At 39.2% G+C, this 14127-nt stretch overlaps 1 protein-coding gene across 2 annotated transcripts in view; it reads right to left on the reverse strand.

Annotated features, from left to right (window-relative positions):
- LOC139111859 (zwei Ig domain protein zig-8) overlaps positions 1 to 14127 on the reverse strand; it is a 60927-nt gene that overhangs the window by 31057 nt on the left and 15743 nt on the right. For both annotated transcript variants that reach the window (XM_070672420.1, XM_070672421.1), the window contains exon 2: positions 7296 to 7471. In XM_070672420.1, the coding sequence (XP_070528521.1) occupies positions 7296 to 7471 (176 nt within the window). The remainder of the gene's footprint in view (positions 1 to 7295; positions 7472 to 14127) is intronic.

The following is a 14127-nucleotide window of genomic DNA, read 5'->3' on the forward strand; positions in this document are numbered from 1 at the left end:
TTTTAAATCAAGATTATAGATTAATATATTTAACGCTATTTATACTATCTGCGTTCCGACATTACACCCCTTTTTTTTTTTTTTTTTATATTACCTCTGACCTTTTCGTCTAATATGTAGCTTGTTGAGAAACGAGTTTCTGAACTTTCGACAAGAAAAATACGAGAGGAAATGATCAACATGGTAAGAAGGACTTTCTTAGGCGAACCATTGGCCTTTGAATGAGAAAAATTTCTGTCACGAGACTCTTTAGAACGTCCCTCTCAACAGTTATTTTCTTCGAGTGTCGTCTTTCAAACGCTTCTGCATAAGCGTAAGAAACCGTCGGGTGAGAAAAAAATCAACTTGGTACTTCCGCGAAGAGATTAAAGGATCTTAGAAGAATTTTTTTTTTTTTCCCCCCTGGAAAAGGGAAACCCGGACGAAGTGGGAAACTAATCTAAGACAAGTAACGCAGTAATGTGATTCTTTGGAGCAGAAGTCAGAAAGATGCAGAGGCAATAAAGATAGCGCGGGGAACTTTTCTGAGGAAGACTGAAAACGTGCCCTTGCCTTCGAATGAGAAAAATTTCAGTTAGAAACGCTTTAACTCTCCGGCTACCATTTTCTCTCGACATGTAACGACCCTCCGACGCTTTCGTAAATTCGCTCTTTTGCATCTTAACATTTTCTCTGATTCATCTTACAACTTTTACCGTTGCATTATTTTAGAAAAATAATTAAACATTTGCATACACTTACGGTTACATTATTCTTTTCAAAGGTATTTGCGCATTTTGTAAAAAAAAAAAAAAAATACGTAAATAGAGCGATACGACTTACTTACGTCATGAAAGTCACGGGCATATTGAAGCTGGATCGATGAGGCGTGAGAACGCGGAAGAACGCGTTTGCCAAGGCGAAGAGAAGAGAGAAACGGGAGCACCGCGGTACTAAAAGGGACAGGATTTATCCTGCGTTTAAGGAGGTCTGGGACATTCGACGTCACGCTATGCTGATGGATGGCGGTGAAAGTGGTGCTTCTTGTTAATGGCGGTAACGGGAGGTTGGAAAGAGCTTTCGCGGTTAAAATACGAAGTCTCCGCGCAAACAAACCAACCATGTCGACCGTCACGTCAATACCTATAATTGCATTCCAATAAAAGCACCCGAGGGCGTTTCGCGCTCGTGAAAATTCCATTCCCACCTTGGAAGAACGATGTTCCGGCAGAGCGGAAAGAAAGCGCGACCGGCACATTTAGGGAATCAAAGACGCACGTCTTCCGATAATCGTCTTGTTACAAATCGACGCGCTTTACAAATGGCTCGATGCTTTCCCGCAAATGATAAAATTTCCCGCACTTTATTCTTTTTATTCCGTTACGTTCTATTTCAGCTAGTTGCACTTTCAACGCGTACATACACAAAGTAAAATAAATGACGACCATATAAAAGTTACAAGCTAGTCATCAAAAACTTCTGAAAAGACTGAGCTACATTTTTATAAGAAAAAACCAATATATTGCTAGAAAAGCAGGGAGTTAATAAAAAAAAAAAAGTTATAAAGGACTGTATTTATAGCAATAACTGTCCAATCTTAACGAGTTCATAAAGTTAGATCAGAAGAACAAAAAAAAAAAAACTGTAAATTAACAAAAAGTAAAGTTAAGAACAAACTCTTACTGAAGATGCGAAAATTAATTGTGTATTATTATAAAAAGAAAATATAAAAAGTATAACGTGTAAAAAAATCGCGCGCGATTTGTAACGACTTATGTAAAATAAAAAAAAAAAATAAAAATTTTTTTTATTCCAATATCGACCACGCTCATCGTCAAAATTATAACAAAAATGTCGACGTCGTAGACGATTAAAATAGAGTTTCGCGTTCTAGTAACGAAAAAGCGAGACGTTGGAAAGATATTCTCCGGCCGAAGCGCCAAGTCACATTGCAAACAAACCGACTTCTATCTCGGTCACGTTAATTTCCAGAGTTGCATTCTAATAAAAGTAATCGAGAAGTTGGTGGCACGAGGAAAATAATGTCATAAAGGCAACGGGAGCTGCGGCATCTAGTCAACCAGTCAACCAGTCAACATCTTGGTCCTGCGCAGGTAAAAGCTCGAGTTTCGTAGTTCGAGAGTGGAAAAGAACGAAGGATCATCATGCTGCTGGCTGAACTTTGTGGGGAGGAAATAAGATGAGGGAAGGTAGAATTTGCAATTGAAGGCGGTAGGTTAGCTTTGAAAGTCTTGGAGTGTCTTTATACGTCTCTCTCTCTCTCTCTCTTTCTCTCTTCTCTTCCGCCAGTCTTTATCATCGAATTCGCTTGGAACGTGTTATGCTCGAATTTCACTTGTGTGCGTCAATAAATTCGTATCGCGTCTTATTACACACAACCCTTTAATTTTTTTAATCAATAACATAAATTTTATATAAAAATAAAATATTCGATCGCACGTTCAAGCAGTAACAAACTGTTGTTTACGTAGCAAAACTATATTCTATCGATCTTTTTCAAAGCCACCGAATTGCATTTTGGCTGTAAAGAAACGTGCGGAGAATTTTCTTAAAGATATATTATATACGGCATCACGCCACGCTCTTAGTTTCACATAAAACGCTGAAAGCAACCATCAAACTTTTAATGGTACGTTCAGCAATGTTGGTCGACATAAATATAATATTATATTTATGTTATCAACTAAAATAAAAAGGGAGTAAAATCAATGTGTGCATTACGCGTTTTCGTACGGCCCTCAGCTGATCCCGAGTTTCTCCAGTCGATAACACAGCTAAAGTTTCCGGCAAATAAGCGTGCTAATTACACGGGAAGTGGGACAATCGCTACAGATTAAAGAAACAATAAATCTAATCTTGTCTTCTCTGCGATATAGCGAATTCGGGGCCAATTCCTTCTCCGGTCATTATTGCCGGAGTTAATTACACTTTGCGAGATTTACAACAATCGAGATTGTCTTCTTCCCTAATAATATGTCACGTGCCTCGTCCCTGTTTCTCCGTGTCTGATCGGAAGGCGGTACATTTGGAGCTTTCGCTTTTTCTTTTTTTCTTTCTTTTCGGAATTTTAATCTCGAAGGAAAAAACGAGATACGAAAAGAAATTGACGATAAAGAAGCAGAGAATAACTTTAAAACCAGCCTATCGCGATAACTTTGTCGAATCGAGCGTTAGAGAAAATCTCATAAAAGTATTATCAAATCTAATTCTTAATCAAAAAGTTTTGCAGAACAAAAAGTTACGAAGATCCGAGAGTGATGGGATGTATGAAGAAAGGAAACAAGCTAAAGGATAAATCAAACAAGAGAAAGAGAAGAGGAAAAATTGGAAAATATCAGAAGAAATGCACACGCAATTATTGATCGGATTTACATAAAAATAATTATGTCTAAAATCTCGCTTGATAGACTTGATAGACTTGATAGACTTGAATTTTAAATAACTAATAAAATATAACGATTAATTTTATCAGCATTATTTGTAATTCCTATCAATGCAGAGCATGCACACATTTGTTATTTTTTTTTTTTGCAATAGATATTTTTAATTGACGGAACTTTTGTGTGCTTTATATAAAAAGAGAAATTTGTACGGACTACTTGTTACGATATCAGTTTTATCAAACGTTATAAAAGAATCAGTTTAGGAAACAATTACGCTCTTCAATTCCGTACGTTTCTGTCTCGAGCCGAGCGAAAAAGGTAGAAGAAACTCATGCTATAAAAACCGCATCCATCCACCAGTTGCATACGTTTATCGCGCTATAACAATAAAGCCCGTACAAGAGCAGAAAGAAATCTGTTCGGGATTAGAGAGAGAATTTGGAAAAAAATAAAAAAAAACAAATCGGAAAAGTAGGTCGCGAAAATTGGATGGGTGTGTCGAAAAATTGCAATTGAGAAGAAAAATGCATAGCGAGCCGTATGACATTCGTTTCGTACGAATGATTCTCAATTGATGCCAAACACACTTTGATCTAATGAATTCCCGCAAAAATACAACCATTTGACAAGTACGTACCAAACGCGACCGTGAAAGGGATGTGACGACTCCGCATTCTTCGCGGAATGATTACGACCGGTATCTACGTGAATCACGGCAGAGTTCTCTGCAAATTCGCGCGGTTCGATCGTTTCATTTTCAACCTTTCTTTGCCTCCCTTGTTACCGCGAAAACCGTCTTCCCGGCTTTCTGGCAGCTAGACCCGCCAGCTTTCTCGCAGCGGACGCAAGAATTTTCGAAAGATTCTATTTGCGCGTGTTCCGCAGAGCGAAGAATTTAGGTAGGTAAGTTATAAAGTGTTCGTACTTTCCGATATAAACGCTTTAGAAGCTCTGCTCCCTTTTTCTTTTAAATTCCTCCCGCGTTACGAATTTGCAAGTTCCCAGTCACTTTCTGCTTCGATTACGATTTTAAGACTATACATTAAAGAACAAGAATACCTTTCTTCGTTTCAGCGTTACAAGCTCGCGCCGAAAACGATTTAGAGATCAGGTCTGCGATATTTTTCACGGCTCGCGTAACTTTAGCTACGTCGCGAGTGGAAATTCACCTGGCTATTCTGATTTTACAACTAGCGATTAGATTAGGTTAGCGCGAGCCATGTAGCGAGACAATTATTACTGACTAATAACGAGCTAGAAAAAGTAGATATTTAAACGTTTTTCGCCGGCTGGACTCAATTTCTACTCGAGAGTAATGTCTAATAAATTTCGATCAACCGTTTACTGTAAATTCTTACGGAGCGCTGAAACTTTTGACGGTAGAATGGGTGGGTGAAACGCGGCGAGGGGGCAAGACCGGTCGTTGAACAAGAGCCGCGCTAAAGCGATCATACATCTTCGTTAAATCTATGCCGCGCTTAGTCAACGCTGCGAGATACGCATCGGCGAGATTTCGCCTTCGAAGGAAACACACCAGCGTCTGTGTCCCCGCGGCTCCTCGTGATATATCGTCGTAGACACGCCATTTCCTACGCGCTACGACACCTATCCCCGCGTATATGTTTACGTGGAGAGAACGTGGTCTAATCGCGGCTGCGATATTTATTGGCGGCCCGCTATTACGGAAGCGACAATTTGTCATGCCGCTGTATTAATTACGCGGGATCCCTTGTACAGATAAGGGTGCTAGAAGGCAACCTGTTTGAATCGAAGCCGTCTCCGGTAAATTTTCAAATTAATTGCCCATCGGACGAGCCAGCGGTTGTTTGCAATGAATAACAAATACGCACATGTGCACGCGACTTTCGTTAATTGTCTAAATGATTTATATCCCGAGTGAAATAATATACAAAATTTGCATTTCAAGTCGCTTCATCGTCATACCCTGCGTAAGTGAATGCGTAAATATATCCGCGGTCAAATATATTTGTCTTTGACGTATCAAATATGTTTGCATTTTTTTCACTTATGTCATGCACGATTTATACGTTGCAAGCAAGAGCGTGGAGTACACTGACCGGCAATAATGGCCTGACGCTCTGCGGCGACGGCAGCTAACGTGCGTGAGCTAGCGTGGTGTGCGTCAGGCCACACCGCGGAGCGCGTACGTGAGCCGTGAAGCGCCGAGAGAAGCGAGAGGACGGGGGAAAATTTGGTGGGAGGCGTTCTCATGCTCTATCCCGCTCGCGACCCGTGCGTTTGAGAGAGAACGCATGAGTGGTCGCTAAGAAAAAGTTATAGGCGCACCTTCGTTCTCTCGCTTGCACGCGTTCGTGTTTATACGGGCGCGCAAGGATAGAAATAGATCGCAAGAGTACGCTATTAATTCTAGCATATACTTCAAGACATTTCGCGATAATGACAACCGAAATTGAAGACCCGTGTTACTAATGTTATTAAATATATAATTCTACGTTGCGTGTAATTTATTTTCGCGATAATTTTTCGACAAATATATAAATAATATCTCGAGAAAGAACGCATGGGAGGACGGTGCGAAACTGTTAGAGGTGCACCTCCGATCTCTCGCTTGCACGCGATCGTGTTTATACGGGCGCGCAGAGATAGAGATAGATCGCAAAAGTACGAATTATAGCGTATACTTTAAGATTTTCGCGACTAATGATAACCGAAATTAAACACCCGTGCTACTGATATTATAAATATATAATTTTACGTTGATTGTAATTAATTTTCGTAATAATTTTTTGACAAATAAATAATGTCTTGAGAAAGACAATTTAAAATTCTGTTTTCTGTCTTGAGAAAGACAATTTAAAATTCTGTTTTCTGTCTTGAGAAAGACAATTTAAAATTCCGTTTTCTGTCTTGAAAAAGACATTTTAAAATTCTGTTTTCTGTCTTGAGAAAGACAATTTAAAATTCTGTTTTCTGTCTTGAGAAAGACAATTTAAAATTCTGTTTTCTGTCTTGAAAAAGACAATTTAAAATTATGTTTTCTGTCTTGAAAAAGACAATTTGAAATACCGTCTTTTTTAAATGTCTTTTTCAAGACAGAAAACGGAATTTTAAATTTTAAATTGTCTTTCTCAAGACAGAAAACAGAATTTTAAATTGTCTTTCTCAAGACATTATTTATTTGTCAAAAAATTATTACGAAAATTAATTACAATCAACGTAAAATTATATATTTATAATATCAGTAGCACGGGTGTTTAATTTCGGTTATCATTAGTCGCGAAAATCTTAAAGTATACGCTATAATTCGTACTTTTGCGATCTATCTCTATCTCTGCGCGCCCGTATAAACACGATCGCGTGCAAGCGAGAGATCGGAGGTGCACCTCTAACAGTTTCGCACCGTCCTCCCATGCGTTCTTTCTCGAGATATTATTTATATATTTGTCGAAAAATTATCGCGAAAATAAATTACACGCAACGTAGAATTATATATTTAATAACATTAGTAACACGGGTCTTCAATTTCGGTTGTCATTATCGCGAAATGTCTTGAAGTATATGCTAGAATTAATAGCGTACTCTTGCGATCTATTTCTATCCTTGCGCGCCCGTATAAACACGAACGCGTGCAAGCGAGAGAACGAAGGTGCGCCTTAGCGACCACTCATGCGTTCTCTCTCAAACGCACGGGTTGAGAGCGGGATAGAGCATGAGAACGCCTCCCACCAAATTTTCCCCCGTCCTCTCGCTTCTCTCGGCGCTTCACGGCTCACGTACGCGCTCCCTGACACACCACGCTAGCTCACGCACGTTAGCTGCCGTCGCCGCAGAGCGTCAGGCCATTATTGCCGGTCAGTGTACATTACGTACTCCGATTACATCGATAAGCACGAGAAAAAAATTTTACAATAAAATCAGAAAAAGACTTACCACTTTGTCGCCCAAGTTTCGCACACGGCACGGAAGATATGCGGTCTGTCCCACGAATGCACTGACGTTTGCTGCTGTCGGCTCGAAAATGGGCAAATCTTCCATCAAATCGTTACTGGCATCGTTCACAAACCGCTGCGCATCTCCGGTAGACGTCACGCGTACGTGAGCTGATGCTGAAAAGAGAATAACGATCCGATTAAAAAACAAAAAAAAATAAAAATTAGTAAAGGCCGCCAGTCTTACTTTTACATACAAAAATCATTAATATACGCGGATCGAAACGTATCTTTTTGACGCGTTTGAGATTTAATTACGCGTGTGATTCAATGCGTCAAAGATATGGCGCGGGAACGGCATTCTACTCTTCGTGAAACTTATACGCGAATTTTAGACAGACAACCAGCGCTCGCCAACGCCTCTCGAGGGAGCACAACTCTGAATCTGCTACGAGCGACTGCTGGATGTACTACTTGCAAGATACCAGAATCCAAGTGCGTTATAACTGGCAAGCAGCAAACTGGCGCCGAGTGAGCAAACTCGGCTCATTTCTTAAGCGTAATACTCTCTTCGACATTTCGGCGGAATATCTTATAGAACATAGCTATGCACTCTGCCTCATTGTATATGCTCGTTTGTACCTCCATAGAATTCGCCCCGGTCTCCCTCGACCTCCTAGTTCGTCATGTACTACAAAGAATAAGCTAGCATACTTTCGCGACGATATACGCTCGCCTTTATAGCGATAAAAGACATTACATGTGTGCAACGAACGACGTATATTTTATCTAGAACGCGCTCGTACTAACAATTTTGTTTTCAAAAATTTTCGATAAAAGGTATCGTAGTTAATAAAACAAAAAGCGAAAACAAAGCGAAAACGGGAAAAACTTCATGTTTAATTGATAACGTTTTTATTGGCTCACCTGTAGAACTGATAAAGTTTGTAATAGAAGAGATTGCATTGAGTATTTGTAAAATTTGTTTTAATAAATTAAATTACAGATTTGCATGTTTTTATTATAAACACTCGTGTCTACTTTTATACATTTTTGTGGAGTCCTCTTGATATGCGACTGCGTTTTAACTATAGATGAGAAACATAATAAAGTGCATCTCGCCTCTAAATAAACGTATTTATTTTTTTGTTTTTTTTTTTTTTATAAAAACTTTTTACGTATATTTCATAATTTTTTTTTTTCACCGATTATCGCCGAGTACTTGCAAATCTCAGAATTCAAAATTTTAATTAAAACGCAATTTACAAGATAACGCGCAAATTACAAAGAAACCAATATTCCGTGATTCACGTTTTCGCATCTATTTGCTTCACATATGCAAGTGGCAGTGGAATAAATTTGATTCGCATACATTCCTCTCTTGCGACCCATCGAATTTATTTCAAATATGCACGTCACGTAAAATACTGACACGTACTACAGGGGTGAAAGCCAAACTTTCGAACGATTTCGATTTTGGAGATTATAAAGGGCGCATTATTCCCGCAAATTGCATGGGGTAACCGCAAACATTACTTTGCAATCGTGACAATGTAATCTAGTAGCTCGATTATATGACACATTATTATTAGCGTCGTTTATTTTAACCACATAAATTTATGTCATTTGATATCTAAAAAAAATTCCCACGTAAAATAATTAGTGTTAAATAGCCGCACCATCATCTCGATATTAATCTATTAATATTTAAATTAAAAAAAAAAAAAAAAATTTGTTCTACTTAGATTTTTATTAGCAGTCTCGAAATATTGAATTGATTATTTCTTGGACACCACGTGTCCTTTCAAATGTGTTATCTTAAAAAAAAAAAAAAAAAAAAAAAAGAAATATATTTTTTTTATTAACATGCATGATTATATCTAATGTAAGTACTGTTGATATCTAAATTGAGCGAGTATGCACGACGTAGGAAAATGTGTGTAGTTGTAATAGAAAAAGGCGTTAGCTTTCCAAGAGTTTTAAACAACCGCTTAAACGATCCTTGAGAACTCGCTCATCTCCGTAGATCAAGCGGAAGGAACGTTTCCTAGAAATCGTCATGCTCGCCGTGGAACACCACGTGCCTGGCATATGTTTGCCCGGGTATCCGCGGTACACCCGCATGGTATCTCTCGCTGCGCACCAGCTCTCTGTGTTACGGATTATAAACACCGCGTAATTTCGGCAACCGCTGTGTTTCTGCCTGATGAAATGAAGTTCCCCGCCGTCCGAGGAAATTTGCCAGTTTCGCCACATTACTTCACGTTTACACGGCTACAAGATTGTTCCCGGCAAGTTAATTCGAGCGCCTCTTTCAGTCGTTTCTTTGGCTAACTGGCAGATTTCTAAGTCTTCTCGAATGCGGCCGAATTACAGTCGCGCGTGTTTAATAATTTGCCATTTATACGGTTATCAAATTAGAAACTTTCAGCGGTGGAACATTGCCGTATATATTTCGGTAGTTTTCAAGGTGATAATTTGTAACGTTGAAAGTTGATTAGTTGCGTCGCAATTAATTTCTGCATTATTATATATATATTGGATTTAGGTATATAAAGTTTCAAGAATATTTTTCTTTAAATCACGCGGGAGGGTGAAAAAAATTTTTTACGACACTTTTCAGAAAGCCAATTTAGAGATGATAGTGCCGCATGCGGAAAAAAAGTAGTTTCACGCATTGTGATTCTCGACGAACGAAATTACGCGTATCCTTTATCCGTGCATTCTTCGCGTATATCATCTATAGTTCTTGAAATATTTTACGACTTTTTGCGGCATTACATCTCATATGAGGCTGACAGCACCGAATCCATTTACAGATATTAATCCGAGAGGAAGTTCCGTTCCGCGACGCCATTTCAAAATGCCTGACATTGCCTCATTCGTTAACTTTGATGTTGTGGCGTATAAAAAAAAATAACGCTAGTGCATTAAATCCAATACTTTGAAATATATATAGTAAAATATAAATAAAGAACAAGAAATATTACAGTACGATAGTCAAAATGTTAATTATTAAAGTTATAATTAAAATTTTTATTCGAGTAAAAATTTCTTTTTTAACGCACATCTCGTATTTCTATCAAATTTAGATAAATACAAATTTAATTTCTGGCTTTTCCGTTTTATTTCTTTGACTGAAGTAACTTTGTAATATTCAATATAATTTTCAATTTCTATTTTAAAATTCTTTTCGAGGAAGTTATGTTTGAAAGTGGAGAGAATATTTGTAAAATTCGCGGATAGTAGAAGGAAACAGATGGAACGCATCTTTATAAAAGCACGTGGTGTACTTATTACACGCGGAAATTTGGCAAAGGCAGACATTGTACAGTCTCGCTGTTCAATTTTTCGTCTTTCTTCTCTCGAAATTCTCGGTGTTCGATGGCACTTATGAAAACTACACGCAGCTACTTTCAGCGCCGACATTTCGTCGCCACGAAGTATTCCCAATCAAACAGCGTTGAATAGGAAACTCTCGGTGTTAAATTCATTGTATTTATTCAGGAAATGTCTTTTCGGTATTTTTATTTAACGTACTTTAGGCTCCGACAACGAATCTCTTAATAGACACTCTTTTTGTAAAAAAAAATATCGACGCGATTCGCTGTGAATGAATGATCTACGAAGGGTATTATTAAAATATATTTGCCCGTGGAAAAAGTTCGCTTGAAGCAAAATAAAATTCTGCCGTTTATTTGTTTTAGTTTGAAATTTTTATAGGATAAATTTTCCTTCGTTGTAGCGCGTAGCAAAAATTCAGGCAAAGTCGACGACGGCCGGAAGTTGCCGCCAGCGCGAAAGAACTCTATCTCTAACTGGGGCGGCTTAAGCTCGTAAACGGTTTCCCAAAGTTACTGGCGTACCGGCGAGGCGAGAAAAATTATATTCGCCCGCGACGTCAAATTGGAAACAGTCTTGAGCCGTCGACGCTTCCGCAACGAAAGCGGGATGGGCTTAGACAGCCGCGTCCCGAGCACTCGAAGGTTTTGAAAAATCTCGACCAAGGTTATTGCGAAAATGTCGCGAAACTTTTATATGAAAATATCGCCTCTTTCTTATTGGCCGGAATTAAATTTCCGCGTACAACGGCCGTCTGGTTGGTTTTTGCAGATTATTTTGTCGTTTGCACGAAAAGTTAATTTCAATATCGCAAGTAAAAACTTGATGAAAAATCAAACTGACAGTTTTGCCCACTCGATTCTTTCAATTTTTACAAGACTAATTATTACAAGCTTCGAATAGTTTATTAATATACACATAAACAACGTAAAAATACGCAGATACCGATGATTTTAATAAATATATCTTACGTATTTTTAAGAAGATTCCGAGCTGTGGGATTATAAAATGATAAACGACGTCGGTCTCACTATCATTTCTATAATTAAAAATTATGCTTCAATTTATATCGTACTGAACGTTGAGCGTACTTCTGCTTTAAGCGTCGTCGTTATAGCACTTGTGCTGAAATGGTACCTGATAGCGAGTACTACGCGGAGTGCATCCATTACCTGCACGCTTGTTTGAAGTGTCTAAATACGTGTGTCTGTATACTGAATGTACACGTATACAAATATGCAAATGCGGTTCATGTTACATCTTTTAAAGCTTCTTAATACATTACAAAAGCGAGCTGTTAATCAATTTCAAATATATTTACGCGTATCTCACTCGTGTCTAATATTTAATAATCCGATATAACTTATCGGGATAAACAATTTCGTTGGGGTCTGTTGCGGGGATTAAATTTTCACGTGTCACGTCGCCTCGTAAATTCCACCGGATCCGAACGCCGTCGTCGTCAAATCTCGCAAAACAGGCGTCATTTCAGCAAACGGAGTCCACCCGCGGAACTATGAAATAATCTCGTCGTTAATCTCGCACGTCGTATCGGGCCGCACCGCCGCACCCCTTGAAGCGAACGGGCTCGCGGCCTTTTCTGCCTTTCCCGCTTGAAACAATGGGGGGACGAAAGTTTACGGTCGCGCTAGACCGCCGGCAGGATCGTATATTTTCAGAGCAGTGCTCGTAAACTGCGGTCATGCTGCCAGTCGCCACGTCGTAGGCGCATCTTTGAACGGCGGTGGTGGTGTGCGGAAGGACTCCGTGTCAGTACGCCACTGTGTCAACGTGCCGCTGGATAATTTCAGAGTCACGCGGTCGTCTTTGTTTTATCGCGCCCCTCATCCTCCACCCTTTTTTTTTTTTTTGCCGCCTATAACGCCGGAGAGATTTGTTCACCGTCGAGCACGCCGTTTGCGTACGTGTTTATCTAAGTGCATTTTGAATGAAACATGGAAGTCGTCCCGCACTCGCTACTTGCACTTGCATTTGCTTTTGTTCACATATGTGTGCATTACGATACGGACGGACGTGAAATAGTAGCGCTCGGTGTATCACCGCACTCGTTAAGGAATAGAATTAAATAATAAAACTTTTAATACAATTTAACGAAATTTATTTATGTTTAAGATTGCTTCGTTTTTTTGTATTTAAAATCGCAGCTTTAAAGCACAGCTATAGATCACGAAGTATTAGCGTTTTAAGGACCATCCTCGATCAAGCCCCTGGTTAATTTAATCGTAGATCCAATATGTAATAGCGAAGTCAGTTTCGTGCACGGAAGCACTTTGGATCTCCCGTTGGATCTAATTCCCGATTAAATTAAATAAGCGTTTAAATTTGAAAGTGGAGCTTTACAAAATTTTGCCTCGTTAATTTGGCAGCAATCTTTTCGGCGTCCGGCGGAAAACTGATTTTTGAATGCGCGTTCGGGGTGTGAATTCGGGCGATCGTCCATTCTTTACTCGTTAACCGGATCGAAATATGTTTTTGCCTGGGCGTGCGGATCTCCGAATGCCGCACGTCATCCGCGTTAAGAAATCGAGTGCGAGGAAAAGAAGCGCGCGCCGGGAAGAAATATGCTAGCGGAAAACCGAGATAATGCTCCCGAGAAATAAAAATGTCGGTCGCTCGAACACGCGAATTAGGAACTTCGTAAGGAAAGTGGGATCTGGAAGGAAGTAGTCCGGGAAGATTTAGCGCGTGGCAATTTGTGGAACGTTATGTTAGTCTTCTATAGTAATTGTGACTTCACACGAGAGTTTACGAAAATGTATTGTCCCCCGGGAGACAGCAATTTCTTATCTCAATTTATCGCTCTGCGAATAAAATACAGGGGCAACGAGAAATTAATTATATTCATCCGCTCGCCTTTATTTACCAGAAAATGTACGCTCAAATATTAACAATTATATTCCACTCTTTAAGTTAATTACGTAAAGTATAATTGATTAATATAATCGGCGAGTACAATTTTCCCGACGTATTAAAGTAAATATTCGAGATAATATTCAGTGTATGAGATCTTTTATTTTTCATAACGTGTTGAATGATGTAGAGATAGCGGGCGAGGTATGTGACGTAAACAAAGGCCGGCGGTCAGCTTTGAAGCGCGACTTGACATCGTGAGTTTCGCATTCCTCAACCGGAGGTTGAACAGGTAAACAACGCAAGTAGCGGAACTCCATATACCGATACGGAACCGAACAATTGTTACACGCTCGGCGAATAAAGCTATCGGCTAGCGCGCAGTAATTTCCGTGATTAAAATAATCTTTACGCGGAGAGTATTTACGGATGTAATTTGGGAAAAAGTATATTACAAGCGGAAAAGTGATAATAATTAAAATATGCTAACTAATAAAAATTAAGCCGACTTTTACATCTCGCATACGCAGAAGAGCGAGCTGCATTGTACGTCACCAACGCACTTGTAAAAGAACTAACCGTCGGTTCCATTATTGATCGTAAATACGAAAAGAATCTCA

Source organism: Cardiocondyla obscurior, linkage group LG25, assembly GCF_019399895.1.
Source record: "Cardiocondyla obscurior isolate alpha-2009 linkage group LG25, Cobs3.1, whole genome shotgun sequence".
Classification (NCBI taxonomy): domain Eukaryota; kingdom Metazoa; phylum Arthropoda; class Insecta; order Hymenoptera; family Formicidae; genus Cardiocondyla; species Cardiocondyla obscurior.